At 40.2% G+C, this 27,026-nt stretch overlaps 1 protein-coding gene across 1 annotated transcript in view; it reads left to right on the top strand.

Annotated features, from left to right (window-relative positions):
• Nucleotides 1–3,403: 3,403 nt before the first annotated feature.
• LOC109036377 (synaptogenesis protein syg-2) overlaps nucleotides 3,404–27,026 on the top strand; it is a 114,002-nt gene continuing 90,379 nt past the window's right edge. The window contains exon 1 of the mRNA XM_072306192.1: nucleotides 3,404–3,733. Coding sequence (XP_072162293.1) covers nucleotides 3,670–3,733 — 64 coding nt within the window. The 5' untranslated portion in view covers nucleotides 3,404–3,669. The remainder of the gene's footprint in view (nucleotides 3,734–27,026) is intronic.

Genomic DNA, 27,026 nt, shown 5'->3' with positions numbered 1-27,026 from the left:
GGATTATGAGTAGTGACTTCAACCTCATGTCGCAACTTCATACTTTTAACTATTCCAAAAACAAAACAAAAATCTTCGATTTTTCTTCACGTATTTTTGTTTCTTAAACTAAGTGTATAATTAATATTTCCTATGAACTTTTACTTCAAATATAGAGTTTCACAAATTAAAAGTTTGGCTTAAAAATTGCATTGTTTTTCTAAAAAAAAACATAATACTTAGTTGTGCGATAGTTGAAAAAGGGGGGGGGGGTTGTCAGTCGAACCTTACGTAATTAACAATAATAATGAGAAAAATCAAGGATGGGATGCGTTATGGATTGCGAAGTTTGCTCTTTTTTTCTGTGACAGGCAATGAGAACCTATTTGTATTTCTGAGAGAATATTGAACGTCGCACATGAAAAAAGCAAAATCTACTTAAACGGAGTTTTTTTTACTCCAATGTTCTCTTTCAGATGTTATTTGACACAGGTGTAGCTTACCACCAGATGATCAGAACTCAGAAAGCGACTTACAAAAAGTGTTCGACTGTTGTAGCCTCAAGTTTTTGTGCTTTCTTGAAAGATCTGTGCTTTCATGAATCATCGGTGCTTTCATGAAAGATTGTGCTTTCATACAACTTATTAGAAATTGACTGTGCAAAGGAATTATTGGGAATGACGATACATCATATACATTGAAAAAAGTCATCATTTTATTCACCAAGAATAAATAATATTTTATTCATTAAGAACAAGATTATTTTTTTGACATTTCCGTCTCTGAAGACTGGTGAGGACTCTTAAACTCTCTATGATCAGGTGAGATTTTCGTGGAGCCAGTGTATTCGGGTCTCCTCGTTGTAAGCCACGAATACCCTTACGGCGTCGATCACCGGCTCTCTGCATGTCGGGCATGGCTAGTCCTGCATCGGTGGGACCTCCCTGACCAGCACTTCGTTGCACGGTTCACAAACCGCGAAGTGCCGGCAAGGGAGGAACATAATCTCCCTTTCCCTGTCCAGGCATACGATACATCCTAAAAGAATAAGAAATAAAATGAAAAAAAAACATGTGAATATTGTTTTACCACCGAGCCAAATTAGTTACTCACAAATGGACCCCGTTAAGCAGAAACGTACCAAGCCACATCATCTATTGCCAGCTTCTTTTGGGCAATTTAATAATTCTTCAACAAAATAAATAGGAATAGAGCGGTGAATGGTAGGATTCGGTTGACAAAAAGTTCCCACATTACGAAAACCGTTTGGCGCATTAAGATCAAGAGAGGCTCGTTATGAACTTTAAAACAAATAATCCAGGGTTTAACGGGCTCTTTTGTCAAAGTAGTTTCACTTTTTATTTTTTTACGGGAAAAATTTGAAGGAAACACGTTTCACATCAGGAAACACATCTATACTGCGACGTATATTTCTTTTTCAGTGAGCTGTGGGGGAAGCGCTTTTCTTGCAGAGTTCATTTTTGCATACACTATGCACTGGATAGCTATATATAAGAACAGTTTAATCAATTTAAAAACATTGGGGTGGGGAAATCATCGATTGAAATTGCCTTTCATATGCGGTGTTGCCACCCTCCCGATTTATGCGCCGGACGCAAATCGGATACATAGCCTACAATCTCATCTGTTCGATGTATGGAATACGATCGCAGGCCCTGGGGCTATCTCACGCTTACCTCACTACTCAGCAACCAGCTCCAACGGATCAATAATAATATCTGAGCAAAATTCGACGAATATTTTCGCCAAGAATCATTATTTTTCTGTAAGTTTCATCATTTCTTTCTCAATATTGGTATGTGGAATGTAGCTAAGTGCTAGAAATAATGTAACATTTTTTGGAAAACTTACATTTTATTGATAAAATTTGACCGAAGCTTTTCGAAGCAAGCGCTTCATTGTCAGGGTCAGAAAGTATTAATTACAAAATCCATAACTTCATTTCAGACAATGGCCGTTGATTTGTTTAATTTTCATCATGATTTTCTTAAATGTGATGAAGCGGTGGTTTATTTCTGTTGCGAGCCAAAATCGCTCAGCATTTTTGACCGTTTTCTTAGCAGCCGTGGATCTACTTCCAGAGGAAATTTTAATGTATTTAGGAACTAAGTTATGTTTCCTGCACCGGTTATCGAAGTAAATTCTCGCCTTTGTCTTCTCAACTATGTGGACTAGCTTATAATATCGTTCTCAATAGAGCAAATTTCTATTGATCGGCTTTTGGGTGGCCATTCAGCGGACGGGGCAAGTCTAATTTTGCCAATGGTGCGTAACAGAAACAAGGCTCCAGTGTGACTCGCTACTCTTATGTATGTATGTATAAGCCGCTTTTACGGCGCGCTAGGGCGCTCTGCGACGCCTGCTCTCCACAGGAATCTGTCATGGTAAGAGATCCTCCGGAAGCTGGCATCTCTCCATCTCTTCACGGATGCCCTCTACACACCGTTTGGCTGGACGCCCTCTCCGTCGCCTACCTGGGGGGACCCACTCCAACACCTTCTTCGGCAACCTGGTATCAGCTATGCTCTGCACATGCCCATACCATACCAATTGCTTGGTCATGATATCGTGCACAATCGTCCCCTCAACGCCCATTATCTCTCGGACACGTTCATTCCTGACACGTTCTCTCCTCGACAGGCCCGCCACATCCCATCTCGGGCCCTGGTACCAGTTTTAAGGTCCGGGCCCCAAGCACGGAGGGGGGGGGGGGGTCCGAGGGGCATCCCCCGAGAAATTTTAGAATTTATACGACTTATCGAACGCATTTTGAAGCTTCCATAAAAATTTTTTCCATCAATTTCTGCGGAATAATTGTTTTTTTTTTTTTTTTTTTTTTTTTTTTTTTTTTTTTTTTTTAATACATTCAGCACAAAATACTTGCGAATTGTTGCATTCAAAACATCTCGAAAATTTTTATTTTTTTTTTGGGGGGGGGGCATATGATACTATTTTCAGTTCTATGAGGGCCAGGCCCCCCTTGACTCCCCCTTCGTTTGTCTATGTATGGCAAGGAAGTTGAGCCATGAGCCATTAAAGTCGAGGATGCCCAGACTGGAGACTCTTAGCATCTGACGACGGAAGAAAATGAAACGCAGTTACTAAAAATATCCCGCTGTACTGAAAATCTTGAAAATAGATAGACATTTTCCAAAAAGTATACTTCTTTGAAAATTTAAGAAGAATTCTATAGTGCCCCTGCGTGTTTCTGAAAATCTATTCACCATTTGCCTTTTGCGAAATTTTTAGGGTAAAGTGTTCACACTTTCTTACGAAACAAGGGTTGCATGTGAATTCGTAGTGGTTTTTCACGGGTAACACGGGCCCCCTCCGGGCCCGGGCCCCGGTACCAGGGACCCAGTATCCCCCCTTATGGCGGGCCTGCTCCTCGAGATTCCAGCCGATCTTGGCCAGAAATCCATCTCGGTCGCCTTGAGCAATTCTCGGGTCCGCTTCTTCAACTGCCACTTTTGACTGCCATAGGTTATTATAGGCTTGACAACAGAGTTAAAAATCCTCTCTTGGCTACTCTTACGATCCTATATTATAGAGTACGGTTTTTGAATTGCAGGGAGGACGGGGCCAGGACAGGGACCCGGGCCCGAGTGGCAGCAGTACTTCCGGGTGGAGCCGCGCAACGTCCGAGTCGTCGAGGGCCGTGACGCCGTCATGGAGTGCGCCGTCGCCCACCTCGCCGGCCGCGTCCAGTGGGTCATGGACGGATTCGCCCTTGGTAAGTCCTAAATACATTAGTTAAAATACATACAAAATTTTGAGCAAATATTTTGACCACTTTGAAAAGTCAATAAAGATCCATTCTACTACGAAACACGGAAATAACGAGTTTAGGGCTGGTACCTGCACCGAAGGTCCCAGCCCTAACCGGGTAGGTAAAATTGCTTCACCTCCACCGCCATAGGGGCAGGCCCGGCGCGCGTAGAGCCCAAATCTACCTGTTTCAGGGTTCAGCCCTACCTGGTAAGAGCTAGACCCTGTCCAGGTAGGGCTGGGCCTTACCCACGCAGGGCCTGCCCCTGTGGCGGTGGAGGTGGCTCATTAAGCTGTAGGGATCTGTCTTTAAAATACGACGTACTTATGACTTAAGTCATAAGTACGTCGTATTTTAAAGACAGATCCCTACAGCTTAATGACCCTCCAAATTTCCATATGGATATTCTTAAGAAGGTTCAAGTGCACATCTGGAAATAAGTCATAAGCTGGTCGCATTAAAAAGACATACCTCCTATTCTAACATCCTCCAGGGTTCTTACAGTCAGGGAAAACCGGGAAACGCCAGGAAATTGTAATAAGTTGGGTAAAATCTGGGAACGTCAGGGAAAATGACGACAATGTCAGGGAAAAATTGTCAATTCACCTTCCTTTCCTTTCTAAAAGTGTTCGACGTTTCAAATAACACCTTTTGCCTGAAAAATATTTCGAATCATGCCTTATTGAGCGTCTGGCATATCCTCAATTCCCAGGGCAATGTCAGGAAAATTCCATTTTTTCTGTGGCAACTCTGACCTCATGCTCCTCAGCTTCCATCTAGAAAATTAAAATTTTAACTCTAAATTTTGGCAAAAATTACCTGACTTGGCACTCAGTCACAAGTTAATAAAAGCCCACGCCCAATATAAGATTAAGTAACTCTTCCTTGATTGCGACAGAAGTTCTGCCTAATTGTTTTGAGCATTGTAAATAGGTACTTAAGTACATAAAATAATCGAGACGGGAGATCTATATCAAGGAGGCGGCAAGAAGCTCATTGGAATTGCAGGTTGGGTTTTGGACGGCGTCCTCGTCTGCGTCCCTGAGGCCAGGTCCGGCGGTGTTACCTAGATGTGTTTACAAAAGCAATTATTGATTTAAAAGTCTCTTGAGGGAGTCATCGTCGACCCCTGGAGGGCCCTGGGGAATCAAGAAGAACGCGGATGTTTGCGGCTGCCTCGGTGACCTTAGATGCTTGAGCGACCTTTGCTGCCTGGGTAGCCTCTGCTACAAATCATGTAAACCTTGTAGTCAAGCACAGGCGTGAGAATAAAATAACTGTCTTGGGGAGAGTTTGGACTCGTTAAATATGGAGTTATTAGAGCTCAAAAGGGCAGCCAACATTCTAACACACACCAAAAAAAACACTAGGTGTGTATTGTGAAACATCCAAGGATCTAATTTGATTACCAAAAAGTACTTTTTTAACCTGACCTATCGGAAAAATACCTCTGACCAAAATATACGGGTACAAGCTACAGAAATCCTTACAATAAATGTTTTCTTGTGCTGATTTAAACTGACTGACTTTCAGTTTTTCTTGTAAGTTCTGAAACCATTTCTCATATGGGGTTGACATTTTTCTCCAATTAAAACGTCTATGGACAAGGAAAAGACAGAGATATATTTCAAGGTAATCTCAAGCAACTGAAATTATTCCTAAAAAACTAAAAAAGGTCGCTATAGATTCATTAAAAAAGATAGTTGGTCATAACCGAAACTCTTGCATCATTACCGTACACCCTAGACGGTCTGGGTGGAAGTTACGGTAATGATGGTTACGGCTACGGTAATGATGGTTACGGTAATGAGAAACATTCAAATTTCGCGCCAAAAGGAGACATGGGCTTGTTGTAGGAAGGTGAGATTTCATATTTGAGGTTGGTTGAATGCCATGCGTTCATAAATGAAGTAGGTTTGATGATATCTTCAATCCTTGGTGGATTTTTATGTGGTAACGGTAATGGCAGCTGAGAGTTGGACAAAACTCAATTCATCACTGTAAATTGAACGAATATTACTTTATGATTAAGTAAAAAATAGAGAGCTACTCACCATGGGTCCTCCTTCTAACACAAACATCCACGAATGTAAGTTCGAGCTGGTGCTGTCGCCAAGCAGCCGAAGTTTGCTGCAGAACAAGGGGTTACGGTAATGACACCAAATCCAGTAACAAGCACAAGAAGGCAATTTTTTCGAAGACTTAGAGGAAAATATGGCTCGAAAAAGAAAAAATTATCAATTCAAAGTATGCTGAAGCCATATTTGATTTCAGAAGCCCGTGACTTTGTATATATTTGCTTGAATTCAGCGATAAAGTTGAGACTTTCGACCGGTAACAGGTTACGGTAATAACAAATTCAGCATTTCAGATCAAATTTGAGCTATATAAAAAGAAAATTCCTGCAATTTAAGCACGGATTCGGATTCAGCGCAAAATTTTTATGAGGAATGATGTACAAAACACCATGCCACTGGGTTGGTTTTGTGAAAAAAGTAGCGGTAACAGCAAAATGAAATCTTAAATGGACTGACCCAGGAACAGAATGGAAACTATAATAGGCATGCAATACTACACGGCCTCCCATGTAATTTTGACTGCTGAACTCGAAAATGATTTTAGTTTTTCTCCATCGTGCTCAAATTTTCCGGAAGATTGATTTCTCGCTGAAAAAGTTCAGTTTTTAGGGGAAATTCTGATTTTTATAGTAGATACCCCATCATAAACAATTAAGAAGATCAGACTGAATAGACCGTGGGCCAGCAAGGGGTAACCCTCCCCCCCCCCCCCCCCCGTGGGAATTTTGAAGATGGTGATTTTCTTGAAGCTCTTAACTAGTAGAATAAGATTTTTCATGTCTACGCGAATTCTATCGTGGTGGGGGGGGGGGAGTAAGCCCCCCCTAAACCCCCCAAAATTGCTCAGAATTCCGACTTTTCCGCGAATTTTCCCACTTTTACCCATAAAGGCTTGATTGTAGGGCAAAACTCCAAATAACCATTCTGAAAGCTCGTGAAATTTCGGTCTAGAAAAGTTGTGTTTGACTTGGCCATGACCCGCGGGAATCCCAAAATGGGGGGGCTTAAACAGTCAAAATATCTCAAATTCCCGCGAAAATGACCGTTTCGCCGCGATTTCTCGTCAATAACGCGGAGAAGGTTGGTAATATCGTAAAAATTCTTATCCCTATAATGATGGAGCATAAATTCTTTCGTGGAGGGGGGAGGGGGCCCCCCAGCAGTACCCACCCTATCAAAACCGTCAAGATTGACCGCTTCCTTGAAGTTGCGTCTTTCGCAAAACTGGACGGCAAAATGAAAACAAGTAGCGTTTGTTTGTTGAGAGCACATCTCTGCGACCTCTTGAGGGTGGTGGCGGGGGAGAGGGGGGGGGGGGGTTCACGACCCCCCCCCCCTCCCCCCAGAAAAAAAAATCAATCACCGAAAGAAATGAAATAAACGCGAAAAATTCACTTTGTAAGGCGACTTCCAAGGCTTGTCATTGACACGCTCGCATTAACACGGGGGGAGGGGGGGCTAAATAGGCGTCGACGTCCCCCCTTCCCAAAAAAAGTTTATTCCACTTTCAAAATGTGAAATGAAAGCGGAAACTCACAGCTCTCAGCTCATTTCAAAAGAATTATATCCGTAAATCAATTAGGTAATTCGTTTGTTGAAATGATTACCAGAACCCACCCCAACCCCCCAAAATTTTAATCGTGAAAATTTACGTTTTTGTATCAAAATTTACTAATCGCTCTTGGAGAATGAGCAGCTGTTATTGGTTTTTTTTTTTTTTTTTTTTTTTTTTGCTAAAATTTATTTCGTTTACAGAGTATTTAGAGACAGGTCTCAACATTATTAAAATCAAAATTACAAAATCTTATAATTCTACGAATGGTTCAGTAAAATATTAAAAATGACTTTCATTAAATAATCAAAATAGAGACTTTAAATTTTTAGTCGTCGTCTTCCTCGAGATCAGCGAAGATTTCGTCTTCCAAGTTTTCAAATTCAGGTGGCTCATCAACATCCGAATTTAACTCTTCGGACTCATCAGTGCTATCTAAAAGGTCAATGAGATTTCTCGGCATTATTTCTCCGGAGACCCATTCAAAATCCAGTGCTCCATTATTGAGTAGCTTCCAACCGTGCTCCTCTGGTGGTGGTATTTGAGGTGAGGCTATATGAGCATTGTTCCAAATCAAGCACTGGTAATTTACTCTTTTTATGTGATTAATTAGCGAACTTCTGCAAGGCGGTAGCAAGCTTAAATCCATGCTGCTGGGGCTTAATGTTGTTGCGCCGTATTTTTTGCAGAAAAGCTCGAACCGTAGCTGATTAATGTCAGATTTTTTTTTTTGAAGAGGAATAGATGCAACAAACGAATTCCTCTAGAGAGGAGAGTAGCTCATTTGACACGGTTGGAGATTGACCAAGCTTTTTGAAACTTGGAACAAACTGTCGATTTTTCTCAAGTTTTGACAGTACTGATTTTTTGCCATGCCTTAAGAAAGAGCTAGTTGTGTCACAACCCGAAAATGCGTGTAAATTCAGCAAAGCATGGCAAAAATCAGGTCCTAACTCGTTTGCAATAGAGCTTACATCAATCACTCTTCGATGGTTACCACTCCCTGTATCAAAAAGCACAGATTTTTTAATGTCGTGGGCGTATCGAAGAAGGAGCATAAAAACATCTGTGTCTGGTGAACGAATTCTAATTGACGAATAGTTATCAAGATTGTTCGACTCGAAACAATGCAGAATTATTCGCGTGTCCGCCTCTTTTTGGTTAGATTTTAATTGACTTTGGGAGGTGAAGTCAACTTTCACGCGATCACTGGAAGTAAACAAGGTACACTCTTCTCCATGCGTCAAATATACTTTTTTCCCGTAAAAATAGCGGGCGTATTTGTTTTGCTTCCATTCGGCAAAGAGGAGATCAACAAGTTGGCTCTTGTTCTTGTTGTTGCATAGAAAACTTTTCCAATTACGGGGTATTTTGGTCGAGGGTCCTTTAATCATAAAAGTATCCCCTGATCCCCTTCTCAATCGCTCGATATTTTTGATTGATATGTCGCGATACGTATCGGTCACAAAGTGAATAATGGAATAATTTGGCAAGCTATCCAAGACGCTTTGTGCCAATTCGCCAAAAGTTTCTGGGATATTGACATATGCCTGGAAATGAGCCATTCCGTCAATAATGAAGATACTCTCCTCTGTTTTGGAAATTTCTTTTGTTGTGCTCCCTTGCTCTAAAACATGAATGAGTTTTGATTTATCAGTTTTCATCGGACCCCCGTCTGCAGTTGCCAAAGCCCAAGGGATGGGACTCAAAGAATAGGAGAGAATCTCCTCCAAATTTAGTTCATGATTTTGAGACAAGAGAAGAATCCGACCGAAAAGATTTCTTTCAGCACGTATTTCGACTAATTTATTCTGTGTTGTCGAAACAGTTCTTTTTTCCTGGAGCACTTTAAAAGTTTTGATGTTGTTTCTCTTAATTGGGTCATGAAAACTGATTTCTTTTGTGATCATTCGATCCTGAATAAAATTCGAAAAATCTGACTGGCCGATTTCATTAATTTTCAACAGGCGAACATCGACTGTGCGAGGCAAAGGTCTTCCAGATGATAAACAAAAGGGGTCCTCCTTGGTTTCAACCTCGAACGGGTTGAAAAATTGACCAAACGCTTCAATTACTTTCCTAATGCTTTCTTCGGATAACTTAATTTGAGATGATTTCAAATTACGATGGGCGGAATCTGACGAGTGTTGAATGTCCGTTTTTTCCATCAATACTTCAACGTATTTGGCACGTTCATGCCGGGTCACGCACCATCGGGTGTAAGCCCAGAAGTTTCTGCTAAATCCGATTATTCCACCAGAGCATTTAGCAGAGCGGTTTATTGTTTGCTCGATGGTGATATCAACAGCATTGCGAGATCCAGGGATTGCAGATCGGTTCACACTAAATCCGTTATTTCTTAATAGCTCCTCCGCTCCAGGGTGAGAATTTTTCAAGTTCAACAGAGTAAGGAAATAAACTACTAAATACCTTGCGTAGTTATAATGATCACATGCGAAAAAAATTGGTATCATTTCCTGTAAGGACGATAGAAGGAGGTCAAAATTATTTTCTTTAGTTGCACGGAGAAATCGTAATATAATCGCTACTTTTTCCATATATTCCATCCAAAATTGAGCAGTCTTGCCTAAATTTCCCTCTTTCACCTCTAATTTGAATTTTTCTTACTGACTTAAAAAGGTTTTACATGACTCATTGTTGTTCACTAGTTTTAAGTTAGAATTATTAGGATTCTCAGCTAGACATTTGAAGCGCTCCCAGCCAACTTTATCTGGCAAGTTCTCAGAATGATTGTCGGCGTAAACGGTGAACAAAAGTCGCTCCAATGATTCCATCATCGTTTTATGAATAGAAATTGCTCTGTTATAGTGTTTCCCTGACATGACTTTATTGATGGAGCCACTAGCACAAATTTCTGATGCAACTAAAATATCCTCATATCCTGAACCAGCCATTATTTTGCCCAGGCATCCGAGGTACGAGCAAATAGTGTGAAAAGCGCCGATATTAACTACTACATTTTGGAAGTTATTACTCTGCCAAATAACATTGTATGCTTTGATTGCGGCAGCCATGTCAAAAGTCACTAGGGTAAATTTTTGGTTTAATTTCTCAGTCGCTTGCTGTGAAATAGTTAGGACCTCTCGAAGCGTAGAATACTCGGAGATTGATTCAGAGAGAGGAGTCATGTAGCCAATAACTGACTGACGCTGTTGAGATTTTTGTTCTGAGAGTACAGAAACCCACACGGCCCATCCAGGAACTGAATACGCATCATTAAATTTAAATCTACACAGCATCCAAAGGATATCAGAATTGATAGCAGAAGACAACGCAGCGTTGTTTGAAACGGCAGTTATGGTTGCATTAATTTTGGGTTCAGCGTGCTTCTGCACTATGCAAGGCTCGAGCGTCTTAGGTAAAAATTTCATGGAACGCTTTTTGCCACGCGTAGTGTTTACTAATAAATCACCTGAATCATCGATAGAGACGTCATCTTTGCTCTCTTGAATGAGGATACCATGAGTCGAGTGTGTAGTACCCGCACCAGAAGGGGTCTCTTCATTTAGATCAAAATTATCCCAACATAAATGAGCTACTGCATTATTAGCGGTGGAGATATTAAAGGGCAATATTTTATCGTTAATCTGAATAGCAGAGCAAAGAGCAGTCTCAAGTTCCAACATAAATGAATAAGAAGCACAATGACCTGAACGATTGAGAATACAAATTATTTCCGAGCTTCCACTTAAATGCCGGATTGTCATTCCCAAACTTAAATGTTTGGGCATTTTCCAGGATCCATTGGTAGCTGCATAACAAAGGTCCTCGGAAAAGATTGAGCTTTTCGCTTTACTTTGGTACTTGCCGTCGTTAGGGTATTGTCAACACCTCAGCATCTTTTTCCCTTACATTTTTCGATTTCCATTTTTAACTCTAGTTTCAGTCAATCCAGTCCTCATTTTCAACTTTTTCACTTTATCCCTATACAATCTTTAATAATGTCCCATAAAATTAATTACTAGACTTGCAACTGATACCTACATAGATTATAGCCAACCAATCACGCGTAGCCTTGTTGTCTCACCACCCGTGACGTCAGCAAGACTATATAAGCGTGGGTTGCCTAAAAATCGAGGTCTTTTACCATCCCTATGACCCACGAACGTGTAAACTCTCTCTCTGGTCTTTTAACATCCTTATGACCCACGACCCGTGTATTTCTCTCTCATCGGTTTTATTCCACCAGTAGTGCAACTCTTCATTTCAACTTTAACGCTGTAAAACTTCGTGACATTCAATTTGTGAAATCTGTGATATGTGTCTTCATCACGTCAATACAATCTATTTCGTCTGAACTTTTGTTTTATCTTTTATCGAACATTCTTTAGTCAGTTTGTCAATTGGTGCCGAAATACTTTGAACATTTTCTCAAAAACCCGTATTCGTGAACGGATGCTTGATCACCATTTTTAAGCGCAATCCTAAACTATAATAGGTATTTCCTTTGATTAGAAGGGAGATAAATGTTTTCAAAATTTCCGGAGGGGCACAATTATTTGACTGTAAATACTCTGCAGAGGGCGGCCACGGAATTTGAGGAGACATTTCATACGAGTGCATGATGTTGCGCCGCAGAATTGACGCAGCCTCCTCGAGTTTCCGCTTTTCCGACGCAACAGACTCAAAGGCAACTTGCACAGCTGCACCACTCTGAATGTCTGTGGAGTATACTAATTCACTTCTGTAGTTAGGCTGCCAAAACGATAGTGAATTACCAAAATGGCTTTTCAATTTGCCTTTTAATTTCTCTGTCTTATAATCTGCGTTATAGAATGACGGATATTTTTCCAGCATATATGAGAGGTAGTTCTCGCGAAGCATGGACATGCGCTCGACATTACCGTTTTTAATTATGCTCTCATTAATATGCTCGGAAACATACTGAAATGCGGCAGCGTTGGCTTTAAGCCGTTGGACTGACTCTTCCGAGGGATCCGCAGAATGCCGCCGATCCGGATTTTTGGTGTATTCTTTTCTGCATTCATTATGATAATGGACCTCTTGGGCAATAAATCAACCCCACGAATCTGTCTAAGCAGTTTCTCATCTTTTTTATTTTCTGCGGCGGTCAAGATGGATTCGGCTGCGGTTTCTGTGACGCACTGTGTCAGATATTCTCTCTCACTCCTAGATGGCACCCATTTATGTTCTTTATTACAAAATACACACGCATTTTTAGGAAACAATACACTACCAGCACCTTTGCGAGGCGAATGCTTCGATGTTGATGCAGTAGTTGCATCAACATATTCCACTCTCTGCAAGTTGGTGAATTTTTTATAGCACCATCGGTGATAGTAGTGTATTGCACTGTCAAGCTCATCAGGAATTCCATTGCAGACATCATCGAATCGATGAGTCGGGTTGGTCGCTGCCAATCGAATTTTGCGACAACTCAAAACTCTATTAAAAGAATGATCGGTAAAACTAAGTAAATTCAGATCTTTCGTATTATGCCCGAAATGTATTATACAATGCTTTTTGCTTACTTCCTGTGAATCGGCATGTTTGCGTTTTCTAACATTTATATTTACTGGCTTTTCGTCAGCCATTTTTCATAACCTGAGTTCCTTCACCGATAATTTCTCGGATTCTTAACGACCTGGCTATTGTTCACAGCCTGAACCAAAATGCCGAAGACTACACAATTCGACGTTCTGAACGACCGAAAAACCTTGCAACAGTTGAACAATTCACGGAGACTATTCTCAACGTGAAGACAGTGTTCACTGTAAAAACCACTTCGTAGTTTAGAAACCACGGTGAGTAGATTCCCGACTAATCGGGTACCGTAAAATTCTTCTCGGAGATGGCTCTCAACGAGAAATACCCGATTGCACGAGTTCCGTGCAAATTTCTTCTCGGAGACGGCTCTCAACGAGGAACTTCGATACCCGAGCGAACAACGAATACAACCAAATGCTAATCATTAAACACAGTTTCATACACATTACAAACACATAGCTAACTACTGAACTTGTAAGTTTACTCGAACTCGTGCTGCCCATGCAATCAAATCACAGACCGTCCAAGTGAGCCTTATCAAGCTCTAGGATACGCAACCACCATGCTAACCATCCGATGAAATGACTGTTCGGCTTTGTAGTCCTCTGACTTACGAATCGCGCGGACCGTGGAGTGGACCCCATCTAAATCAAATCAAGGAATTTAGAGGGGTAAAGCATTTTCATGAGATGTGAGCGCAACCTAGCGGAGAAAAAAGTAAACAGTAGCATACTTTCCCGGACGTCGGCTAAGCACTGCGACCGGCGTAGTTTGCAGGATCAACATAGAGATCGGAACCATCAAATTTCGTTTTAAATATCGGAACAAATACTCTCAAAAAGTAATATTACCAGTTTTGTTCAAATGAATGTTAGCATTAAAGAGAATGTTTAAATTGCCGTTGGCGAACTTTTGCCAGAAATATTGTCATGGGAAAAATCCTGAAAATTGAGAAAAATGTCAACCTTTTACTGATTACCACACGGAAAAAAAAGTGGTCCGCTACGTGAGCGGACCTGCTCGGTGAATTTGAGGTACGAGCTTGAGGAACGACTGTCTGATAAAGACCCAGGTGACTCCTGGTTGTCAACCCCGTACTCAGGTCGCCTGTGGAACCCGGCTGTTCGGGTCTGAGATGAATACCGTAACTTCAGTAATGACGAGCGGCTGGTCGGCGCCAACGAACGGGGAAAGTCCACCCCGTGGATACCGGACGCATCGACCCCCGTCGGCACAGAAGGATCAGGGCTCAACCCCGCGTTGGTCCGCATTTCCGCATGTCTGTCCGGCCAACTAATTACCGTTGGCGTGGTCTTTGTCCACTTACCACCGCGCGCCATATTGGTGTTTGACTTCCAACCGTTCTGACCGTTTTAACTGCTTTCCAAGTTTCAGTTGGAATATTAATATCTGTGTGAACACTGTGTTATTTTCTGTTTTGTTTTTGTGTACGATGTTGATGTATTTGAAGAAATCTGAGACGATTCTACGAGAGCTGTAGGCAGTTAAGGATTAAGTGTGTTGTCAAGGTGAGTGTGTTTATTAGGCCATTTTAGGCCCTCGAATATTCTAGATTTTCAGAATTCGTCACTCATACATTATTACTCACATTTTTATCTTTCTTATTTCATTTCTCACATTTTGCTTCACAGAATCATTCAATTTTTCGTATCTTGGATCTTTATTGTTTTTGCCCCATCACACCTGCAAACAAGTGCACACCTACTTTATACATATATCAAGTACAACGCGAGAATATTTACCATTTGAGTTACGCATAGCTGGACAACAGTGAGGAATTTAATGTAACTAATATTCAATTTTTATTTGCATTCATTCATTTTTAATGGAATCGATGGTTTTATAATGCTTGTATATTTGTTATTTGGTCACTCATTTAGAAATCAATCAATGATAAAATCCGCAATTTGAATTTTTAAGAATACTGGCATTTCATTACACATTCACGACATTAGTAACGCAACTATTAAGTCCCACTGATTTATTGAAAGGCTGAAATCCAAAGAGAGAAAATACTGACATCGACAAACGCGTGATGCACGTTAACTTCAAAGCAAATGTGTTACATGAAACAATTATTTCCCCCCATTTTTTGCTTATTTATTTATTTAGTTAATAAGTAACTAAAGGGTGACGAATTTTGAAAATTGGTAGAAAATTCATGACGGTGTTCAATGACTGATAAACACACACATCTTTGAGCTTTTGAACAGCTTTGACGCCTGACAGCTCTTTTAAAAAACTCTCATCTTTCGGAAAAACTATCAAAATCAAACAGAAACTGATACAGGAGCACCAGATCTTGATTGCGGGACTTTTTTGGGTTTCTGACTTACATCATGAACTGCGCATGAACGGGAAGTACGAAATTGCTAAAACGGATGCGAACCTGAAGAACTAATAAACTCTTATTCCTATATAGGAACAAGAGCTTTCTCAACGAATAATAACTGGTCTAATGCACAGGGAAAACCTGAGGATCCCTGGAGCAGCAGGGCTGAGAAGGGGGGGGGGGAAGAAAAAGAAATTCGGTACTGTGATTACATCAGTCTAGCTCTGCTACAAAATTCGTCTTGGTCTGATCTAACGAACGAATAAGCCCGCATGAACGACCGGGAGTTCCGGTATTCACAGCGGACCTCTCTGGAGTGGTGAATGAGTAGGACGGTCGGCGTAGCGAGACATTCGCAGTTGTCCACTCCGGCATAGTGACCATCAAATTCACAGGTACTATTACAGTCGTCAACCCCGGTAACCCTCTATAGCGCTATATTCACAGGAACTTTCCTGCAACCGGTACGGACTAGTCCGCTCGGGTAGCAGGCCTTTTTTTTCCGTGCAGGGAACTGCGTTACTCTGAGAACGGGTCGGCATGAATATTCTGAGGCCTGTCGACCAATATGAATACGCGGCAAAACTTCCCCGTTCTCCGAAAGATACGGATGACCGTGCGCTTTTCCAAAGGTATAGCCCAGTTGGAGTTGACTGATCCACCGGTGTGATTCGACCGAAATCGCGTGGAAATGAACGTATTTCTGCCAATTGGAATAAGGCGCATTAAGACAAGAGCCCCGAGACCCATAAGGATATATGCTGAACAGGGCTCACGTCATGATGCACATAGTTCCGTTCGACAGAAATACGTCCAAATAAGCTATGTTCCTTGAAACTCGCTGGCGTCCACGCTCGCAAACGCATTACGAAGCTTCAGCTACTTTGAGTCCCGAGTGCTTCCATCCCTCCAACCGTGAATACCCGAATGAGAGACCGCTCCGAGGAAGAACAACGTAACGCCAGCAGGGACGCTCCGAGGGATAGGTGGTTCTCATTGCCCGTCTATCATCCGCTCGATGAAAGCCTTCTCCCCCCGGAAGGAGAATGTATTAGCGGCTTCGCCCTAATCGAATGCATCTGTGCGAGCACCTTCAGCTGAATTTTTCCCAGTCCGCTGCCCAAGATGGACTTCAAGTTTCCACAATGGCTACGTCAGAACTTTTGGTCCTGAATTATGACAATAATATTTCCAGAAATAATTTTCGCGGTGGGCGGTGGGGGGGGGGGGGGGGGGGTCATACTGAAAGACTGATCTACGTGGGTCTATGTTACATTTGTAAAAAAAAGGAAAAAATTGAACGTTGATGGGAATTTAGCTTACCTCGATTAAAAGTTTCTTGTCTGGCTTCCCTTGAACAACGTAAAATCTATTAGAGTCGTGAAAGATTGTCCCCTCTTCAGCATCTGCGACCTGTTCTTCTATTCTATTCATGTATGAAATAGGAAACATCTGCGTAGCTGCTCTTTGTAAGCTCGTCAACTTAAGATTTCTTGTAATGAATATGATCTGTTTTTCCGATTCTTCTGCGTGGACGACGATGTGTTTTGTTTTAATTTGTGGGACTATCACCGTTCTAACATTACTGCTCAACGCATCTTCTCGACGACAGACTTTCTCGTGTTTAGTTTTGTTGACAATAATAATTTTTTCGGAAGTAAATCTTCCGAGGAGGAATTTTTATACAGGGTGGAGCGTTTTGAGGCTGGTTGCCATAAAATTGTGTGTAGAAGTATTTGGAAATACGGCACATCTGAATGTGAAGTAGGTACTTCAACGATTCGCACAAGAAGAGAAACACATCGGTTCATTTGGAACACGAACATTTTCAGCTCAGGAAAAAAATTACTTCGGTTCTAGGAGCGCAACTTTATTTCAGGAGTGAAGCTGTCGACTTTTTGTTTGCCGTGTCAATACAAAAGACTTCCGCTATTAGCTCTGAATTTCGGTTTCTAGGACCAAAAACACGTGTCCAATGGACATCCATGAACTACTTTTTGGCAAAACGGCGATCGATTTTGAAGAGGCATGAGTGTGAGGTCCCCTTATTAGTTTCGAAGAAACGTTACTATTACTGAAAAAAAATCTCGGTGTTTTTACTGAGAAAAGGGAAAAATTACCAAGAATTCAGGGTTCTATTTGATCCCTGTTTTTTCTTGGTAAAATTACCATTTATGGAATTGGTAATTTTACCGAGAATCTCGGTAAAATTATTGAACTTTCTCGGTAATTTTACTGGACCTTGGTAAAAACGCCAATATTTTTTATCGACTGTGGTAGAATTACAGAGATAAAGTGGCAAAGTTACCGGGAATTGATTACCAATTAAAGTGGTATTCTTACCTGAAAAAACAGTAATAATACCGGTTTTTAGGTAAGCTTACCAGTCTATCTTGGTAAAATAACCTATAATTGGTAAAAAAAGTGAGATGGTAAAGGTACCAACGGACCTTGGTTAAAACGCCGAGAATTTTTATTCAGTGATAGTTGCAGGACAATTAAAATGCATAGGAGGACTTGTATACCTTCTTCTTGCGGTCGGTTGGATGGATTGTTTCTGACACTCTCCCGGCAACGACCTCCCTCTGCTCTTCCGGCAATTTCAGGTATTCCTGCGTATCAATCGGATTAATCGGATCGTTTTCAAGAAAGGAATTTAAAAATTTTGATTAACAAAAAAAAAAAAAAAAAAAACCGTTAACAAAAGTGTTGCATCAAAATATAACAAAACAGCGAATGAAGATACTCTTCGAAAATAATGGTTAGGCATGTTATGATTGTGTTGCGCCGTAGTAGGTGCTCCCAGTTAATGGCACAGAGATGGCATGCTCCTTAGTAAAAGGCGAAGATGCCGCAATTCAATTAAGGCTCAGCTTGCTCACTGAGGATATTAATGAAGAGGAAACTTAGTTCCATTACTTTTGCCTATGATGATTTCACAAACCACAACTCAATAACAGTGAAAATAAAAAGGGCGAAAAAAATATTGATCTGAGTTAAATTTTCAAGGCTACTATTCATGGACGTAATATTCACTTAATACAACAGTAGACAACAGCTGCTACACTTTATACACAAACAGAAATATTTAACGGTTTTTCGAAGTCTACAAAAGGAGGACCTACCATTGAACGGAATAGATACTTTCTTCAGAGGTTGAAAAATTGAAAAATATCGAACCACAAAGGCAATTTTTACAATTACTGGTATATCCATTATTCGTCTTTTTCAGCTTAATTAATCTGTAGCATGTAAGGTGTACAGGCGAATTTGCGAAGGATAAAGTGAATTTATCGGGTCTAAATTCTGCTCTGTTTCCTCTCATAATGTAATACAGATCATAATATTATGTCCTTTGGTTGTCATGTAGTGTGGACCAGTTTTCTGAATGTGTTTTCGACGAGGCTGTGCGAGATGTTCTTGGCATCTTTCTTCTCGGATATTAGCGAGTAATAGTTTACTCCGTCACTCAATACCCTGCCGACAGACGCTTTTTGTATAAATCTAACAAGGCTGTCAAAGTGCGCTTTAGGCATGAATATTTCAAGAGGCAAAGCACTCGACATCGATTTCAAATTACTTTTATTTACGAAATGCACCCCGCGTTGATTTTCCGTGGTGTGAATATGATATGTGCGTTCGTTGACGGCAGGTTGATCCACTATGTCGATGGGTGCCTGTTTTACTTCTCCTAGGTGTGTAACCTTGCATCTTATTTCTGTAAACTTCAACGAGGTTGTTGGACCATCATCCTCAGAATCAGATGCCGGAGGAGACGGCGACAAACTTGAAGAATTTTTCTGCGACATTTCGAAAACGACAGACTAATTTCGGTCAACTGTAAATTTAGAAGAAATTAATTATTTAAAAAACTGAAAGTTTGAATTTTGGGGAAAATGAAAAAATAAAATATTTACAAATCTGAAATTTTGAATATGGGCGGGAAAATGGAAAAAAATAAAATAATCTAGAATTTGAATAAGCTTAAAAGAAAAGAAAAGACAGGTTTGTTCTGTAAAGGACACGCCCGACAATTGGTACTCGGACATGCCTATTTTAAGAAACCTGCTTTTAAATTTTCAAAGAGAGAGAAAGACAAATTCATTTTGAATGTTTTGCATTCCAGCATTTTCAATGTACTTCACAAAATTTTCCAGTGTAACTCGAAAATTTTGAGTTACACTGGAAAATTTTGAATTTACATTATAAAATTTTGAATTTACACAATCATTCATAATGACAACTAATGGAACAACGAAAAGATATGTTCCTTACAGGACACAGTCTACAATATTTACTTGTCTGTGCCTTTTTCAGAGATCAATCACTAATTCTGGAAAGCAAACTACATTTTGAACAATTACTGATACAAATTACATTACAAAAGTATCTTGTACCACAGTGCTGCCCGACGATATATCTTTAATTGGTCATAAACTTTCTCTTCGTATATTTTTTCTCCTCGTGTTTTGCGTACAGCGTCACTCCTCTTAATCAAGTCCTTCATTTTCGTTACTTCTTCTGTACTAATATCTGAGTCCAGACCGTAAGTGTCTTCAAAGTACTCTGTGGCACTCCTTGCTCGAACCATGGACCAATTCTTCACCAGCTCTTCCTGTTAACATACGCCCAGAAAATATTTGAAAAGTGAAACTATAATTAAATTATACATTTTCTTGAAAATTCCACAAAGAGAAATCAAAAATCAAAAGAAAGAATAGGCTCTCAGCTCGAGAGCTGAGACAGAGTCGCGGCTCATAATCATACTTTCCAAGTCATCATTTATAGTATGTATGTATGTATGAGCCGCTTCTACGGCGCGCTAGGGCGCTCTGCGACGCCTATTCTCCACAGGAATCTGTCATGGTAGAGATCCTCCGGAAGCTGGCATCTCTCCATCTCTTCATGGATGCCCTCTACCCACCGTTTGGCTGGACGCCCTCTCCGTCGCCTACCTGGGGGGACCCACTCCAACACCTTCTTCGGCAACCTGGTATCAGCCATTCTCTGCACATGCCCATACCATACCAATTGCTTGGTCATGATATCGTGCACAATCGTCCCCTCAACGCCCATTATCTCTCGGACACGTTCATTCCTGACACGTTCTCTCCTCGAGATTCCAGCCGATCTTCGCCAGAAATCCATCTCGGTCGCCTTGAGCATTTCTTGGGTCCGCTTCTTCAACTGCCACACTTCACTGCCATAGGTGATAATAGGCTTGACAACCGAGTTATAAATCCTCTTCTTGTTGTCTTTGGAAATCCTTTGGTCCCAAAGGATCCCATTTAGCATGGCGATGGCTTTCCTTCCTAGAAGATTACGGTCCCGAATGGCCTGATCCAGCTTCCCATCCGAAGTCAGCTTCACCCCCAGGTACTTGTATTGTTCGCAACTTTCTATATGTTGACCATCCTCCAGGACTATGCTTTGCTGAGCACCTCCGACTGACATCTTTTTTGTCTTACGGACACTAACCTCGAGGCCCCATTTGCGGTACTCCTCCACCAACTTCCGGGTCATATACTCCGCGTCATCGTGATCTTGACTTATGACTACCTGGTCGTCAGCAAAGCATAGCGTGAAAAGTGTTTCTTGGTCATTTAGAGGGACGCCCATGCCGGCACACTTTCTTTTCCATTCCTTCAGAACGTGCTCTAGATATATCTTAAACAGCGTCGGTGACAGACAACATCCCTGCTTAAGCCCCTCGGTGACAAAAAAACCATCTGAAAGCCTTCCTTGGCACTTGATTCTAGCAAAAGCCCCCCGATAAAACTGCTTGACTGCCCCAATAAGTCCTTTACTAAAACCAGTTTCTTCTAGGACTTCCCAGAGTTTCACAAGAGGAATACTATCATAAGCCTTTTCAATATCCAAAAACACTAAATGAAGCTCCTGGCCAACAATTCTCTTCTTTTCGGTTAACTGGGTAACACAGAACAGATGATCAGCGGTAGACCGACCAGCCCTAAAACCTGCTTGCTCCTCCGCCTCGAACGGGGTCCACTCTTCTTCGATCTTCGCTTTCAACACTTTTCCATAAATTTTACTTATCGTTCCTGTCACCGCTAACCCTCTGTAGTTCCCACAGTCACCCTTCCTTCCTTTTTTATGCGACGCTGTTATCCAGGCCTCTTTCCATTCTTTCGGGATGTCATCACCGTCAATGCACTTCTGCAGCAAATCCCTGAGATGGTTAACCAACTTGCCAGTCCCACATTTAATTAACTCGGCTGGAATGTTTCCCGGCCCAGGAGCTCTTCCATTCATCAATTCCCTGATTGCTTTGACCACCTCCTCAACTCGAATTTCCATTGAGTGATCCTCGACTATATTTTCAGCATTCCCCGTTTGAAACTCTGGTCGCCCTTCCGTCAATAATTTACTAAAATGTTCGTCAAGCTGTGAGATTGTTATCGGAGATATAATGTCCCGTTTCATGTCCCTTCTTAGGCCTTTGATCAGCTTCCAGCTCTCGGCACTCTTCCTTCCCCCCAGGTATGTGTCAATCCTTGAGCAGTTGTTCTCCCAAGACTCGTTTTTCTTCCTGGTGATTAAAAGACGAACCCTCGCCTGGGCTTTCCTATACGCGCCGCGGGTGTCTGCAGTCCTAGAAGCCAGATAGTCATGGTACTTCCTACGCTTTTCTTCAATTACCTCCTCTACCTCTTTGTCCCACCAGTAGGGTTTCTGTACATCCTTGCTCTCATTACACATACCCAGGGCTTCCTTCGCAGCTGAATGTATACAACTTTTGATGAACTGGTACAACTCTTCGGCAGTATCGAAAGTTTCTACTCCCAGTTTCTCATCCAGCCGCTTCCTGTAGAGCGCTTTCACGCTTTCATGCTGTATTCATGCTGTATTGCTGCATCATTTATAGTCCAAGTCTAAATAAATTGTCAAGATTTGCGTATTGGAATATGTAATATCTGTTGAAAAAACCAGAAGGAAACTGAAAGTCATCAACAAAAACATTTTACACACCAAAGAAAGGAACAAGGAGTAGGTTTGTTCCTTACATGACACAGTTTACATTCTTTGCTCGACTGTGCCTTTGTGACCACATCTTTCAATTCCGGGGGAATAAATTGATAATTCTAGCTTTTCACATCAAGTGCTACATTGTTGTCTTAAGCACAGCCAAACAAAAGACAAAGAACAAAAAGTTTTCTTTTCTTTACATTAAAGCATTTGAGCGAGACACAAAATGAATTTAAAATAAATTTACTCTAAAACCTTTAATTTTTCAAATTCTTTCACATTTTTTTCTTGCAATTTTTACCAAAGAAAGGAATTAATAAAAAAAACACTGAATAAATGACAACAAAAATCCTTAACATATTTGTTCTTAACACATTATAATTTTGATCGGCTCCACTATCTTGAACCTCATGGAGCTCTTAACACCACAAAATGGCGAACCCTGACTCTTTCCGATCGTGTTGAAGCATTTATTTTTGCACCGCGTGGAAGTAAAAGGAAAAGAAAAGAAAATTCCTTGAAACGATAGAAAATTAACTGTGTGTTTGTTTAACCGAGCTGTTTTTCCTCGACGAGGGGAAGGTTTTTCCAAAGGCACCAGAAGTGTCCGCGGAGACGAGAATTAAAGAGAGCGCTAACGAGAAATCAGAAGTCAGACGAGGAGTATTCGATTATGAGTTGCGAATTTTCCCGTTTCGGGGCCGCCGACGAACGACACCCTGGGGAGCCCCTGCGAAAGCCACCTCCCCCCCCCCCCCCCCCCCACTCGCCTCATCCAGTCTGGAAGACCACTCGAGTGGCCGGTTACTCCTAGCCTTCCTCGCAACTCGACGGCGGCGATTTGCTTTTTCCATGTAAGCTACTCGCAGGTGAGGCACAGTGGAGCGAGGTATGAAATTCTCGGCTAAAACTCCAAAATTATCGTAAACTTTAAGAGGTACTTTTATTAGGAAATTCTACGGAGAACCCTATGTAACCTCCTTAAAATATTCACTTTATCTACCAATGAAGGTATAATCTTTGAAACTCCCCGGATCAAGTATGATCGCTCCCAACTCGCTTTACTATGCAACGGTAAAATCGTGTCACTTGTCCTCTTCATTGCACATTGCCAGATAATATGAGCCGATTAAACATAGATAGGTTATAAGATAACAGAGAGCCAACTTAAAACGGGACTAAGGCCGCAAATAATAAAAAGAAACACATAAAATAAAATAAGAAACCCGGGACGTTTCGCAGGGATCACACCCGCATTTTCAACCGGCGAAACAAGAAAAAATTTAAAAGAAAGGACACTATGAGCCTCACCGTTGTTATGTGACAACAACATTGACTTTACAATTTTGAGTCTCACAATAACAACGGTGAGGCTCATAGTGTCCTTTCTTTTAATTTTTCCTTGTTTTGCCGGTTGAAAATGCGGGCGTGATCCCTGCGAAACGTCCCGGGTTTCTTATTTTATTTTATGTGTTTCTTTTTATTATTTGCGGCCTTAGTCCCGTTTTCAGTTGTTTCTCTGTCAATGTTTCGGGCCGATTAAGTTGTTTTTTCCGTTATAAGATAATACAGACTTGCTTAATTACGTCGAAATTTGACCGAAACTTAAGCTGTAATGAGATCCTAATTTTTGCATGATTTTATCGAGATTCCTCGAAGAGAGGGGCTAAGTGTCTTTGTTGTAATGTCTCATAAACTAATGGAATAATAATCAGCTATCATCAGGCGAGGCCCAGACGCTTCGGTCTAATCACCATCATGAATAATTCACACAACATCTTCCAGAGCGCATGATAGCCCGAGCGCCTTCAAATCATCGTATATGCAATGTATGGACATCCGTTGAATACGAATAGTTGTATCGAGGCGTTAGTAGAAATTGTCGTCGCACGCTAATGTATCTCTATATCCGTGTGCTTTGATTAAAGCTAGTAATGAAGATATACTATCGATGGCTAAAGTGCCAAACTAAGGGTGCCACACACGGGAGGGATGAGGCGCCCAAAAGTGAGGCTCTGCTGCGCGCGCACGTCGCATGTTTGGATTGTAATTTCGCGGCAGATTCGAACCCAAGGGGCGAGTTCCATAATACATTCTTCTCAAATGCACAGTATATTCTGATTTCAAACAAGGCAAGGCGGAACTCTCACGCTATTACAGAATGAAGGAAAATCCATGGTATTCTAGAAGTAAGAATGTGTATCTCAACAAATTAAAACGTTAGCATTTCAAACCTACACTTTGTCTAACTAAAGTTAGGTATAATTGCAATAAAGGGTAAGATATTTTCGATAAAGAAATTTTTATCACCATTGAAACCAACTATTTGATAAGATATTTTTGATAAAGAAATTTTTACCACCAATTAGTTGATTAAGTACGGTTCTTGTATCCTTTACTTGTTTTTATTCAACATTGACCTAATGTTTTACTGTTCCTGATAGACTTTAATGTTAATTTTTGGTCACCTTTTTCTGTTTCCTCTTTAAAAAAATACATGAAAACAAAAAAGATACAGTTTTTAATCAATTCCTATTTCCTTTTTCCCCTCATGACAACGGTAGCTTTTATTCATTGGATTTATGTCTACTTTTTTAGAGTAAAATAATGTCTGCATTTTGAAGAATTACATTATTTGTCAGGCTTATATCCTTCTTTTTGCGATTATATTGAAATGTGTTAAAGCAAACTCTGGGGGTTTGCTAATACTTTCGTTAAAATAATATGTTTTAGGCCAATCAGTGCTTTACAAACACTTAATTTATACTCAAAGGTCCAAAAATGAATCAGAAGCTACCGTGGAGGACAAAACAAACCGAGTCAAAGATTTTTCTAAGTAAAAAATTCAAAATGTAATAATTCATACAAATTACGAATTCAACAAATATTGCCATTAATACTTTAATCATCACTTAATCAGAATACTGCTTCTTGAGCACACTGATGGCCTAAGTCCAAAAACATGCATTTTGGATTCAAGACGTTAGTCATTTTCCAACATGTTTATTTTTTCTAAGGAGAAATGATCCCAGTTTTCTCTTTTAATTTCCGTTGATTTCTCTTCAAGACAGAAAATATCCTGTAAAAATTTCAGACAGTAACAATGGTGTTTTTCTGCAAAGATACTCAGGAGACACATACATTATTAAACTTAGTAATTGAGGTAGGTACCTATGTGTTTCTAAATGTAGGTACGCTATAGCAATAGACTTATGCCTATAATCATAATTATAGCGGGTGCAGGTACCTATTGCTTTTATCGAGGAAATATTGTTTGAGATTTTTGAAGCTTAAGGATTTAGAAAAGAGACGAGAAAGTGCTAAAATAAAATTGAACGTATTTATGCTGAGAAGAATTATGCGAAAATAAATCGAATCAAGAGGATCTATGTGCATAGGGCTCACAAGCTACACTAATCTTTTTGCTTTCACTCATTTGCACATATTTCCTTGTAGCATAAATACGTCCAATTCTCTTTTCCAGACAGCTCACAAATGAATTTCCTTCAATCTTATTCTCTCAAATTAACAATTCGTGTAGCAGTAAGGATGAAAGGCTAACAGTAAAATGGAAAAGAAATTTCGTAGCAGGGTACCAAAATATCAGAGAGAGAGAGCAAAGCTGGCATCAGAGGAGCCCACTGCCCAGTCCTTCTCGAGAGGCTCCCCCCCCCCCCCCCCACAAAAGAAACATCCCACAGCATCATTGTTGCGGTTTTTCTTCTTTTTTTGAGGGAGCGACCTCCCGCCCAACACGAAATATTGCAGCAATATTGCAGCAATATTGTCAATATTGAAACAATATTGTCATGTAAATATTTCCTTAAATATACTGCAGAAATATGTTGACAATATTGCTAAAATATTTCATGACAATATTGTAACAATATATTTATAAAAATGTTTTAAATATATTTACAAAATATATTTATGTAATTACTTTTAAAACAGTTTGTAAAATATATTTACAAAATATTTTAAAATTATTTTAGAAATATTAGTTTAAAAATATTTGTTTAATATTATGTTAAAAATATTTTATAAATATTTTTGTAATATTTAAAAATTAATTGCTAAAATGGCAAAAAATGGTTTACGATTTCTGGAATTTGCTTTTTTTGCTAAAATGCCCACCCTCGTGGCGAGAACGACAAAACAATTTGCAAAAGTGGTAATTTTATTGTGCGAAAATGGCAAACTATACTTTTGCGAAATTAACATTACTAGTTTATGCTATTATGGCTAAAATTTTTGCTAGATTTTCAAAATGTTTGCCAAATTAGCGTATGGTTTTGCTCTGTTTACCAATTATTTTGCGGAACTTACTAAAATCAATCGCTAGAAAAAAGAAAGGGGGGGGGGAAGAAAAGACAAAAAGAAGGGGAAAAAAAATAAATAACATAACATAAATACATCGACATAAATTCAAACTAGGAAAAAGCTCAAATAATTAAAACTGGAAAAAGACGCAATTATAAAAAACAGTAATTTGGTAAAGAAAAAAATGAGAGAGAGTTTAAAAAAACGAAAATTTGTAATACATGAATAGGAATATGTTGAGTACAATTAATAAAGAATTTGAAACACAAATTACAGGATGAAATAAAAAATAATAAATAAATAATAAATAATAAATTCTGGTAAAATATTATAAGAATCCGTCAATAAACAAACATATTACGGACTCAGAGGCCTGCGATAGTTAAGAGATTGAATTTACGGGCCCATCTACATCAAGCCTGGCTGGTCTGGTGGTAA

This window comes from Bemisia tabaci, chromosome 1, assembly GCF_918797505.1.
Source record: "Bemisia tabaci chromosome 1, PGI_BMITA_v3".
Lineage (NCBI taxonomy): Eukaryota > Metazoa > Arthropoda > Insecta > Hemiptera > Aleyrodidae > Bemisia > Bemisia tabaci.
The sequence above is the reverse complement of the archived record's forward strand: the minus strand, read 5'-3'. Positions and strand labels throughout refer to the sequence as shown.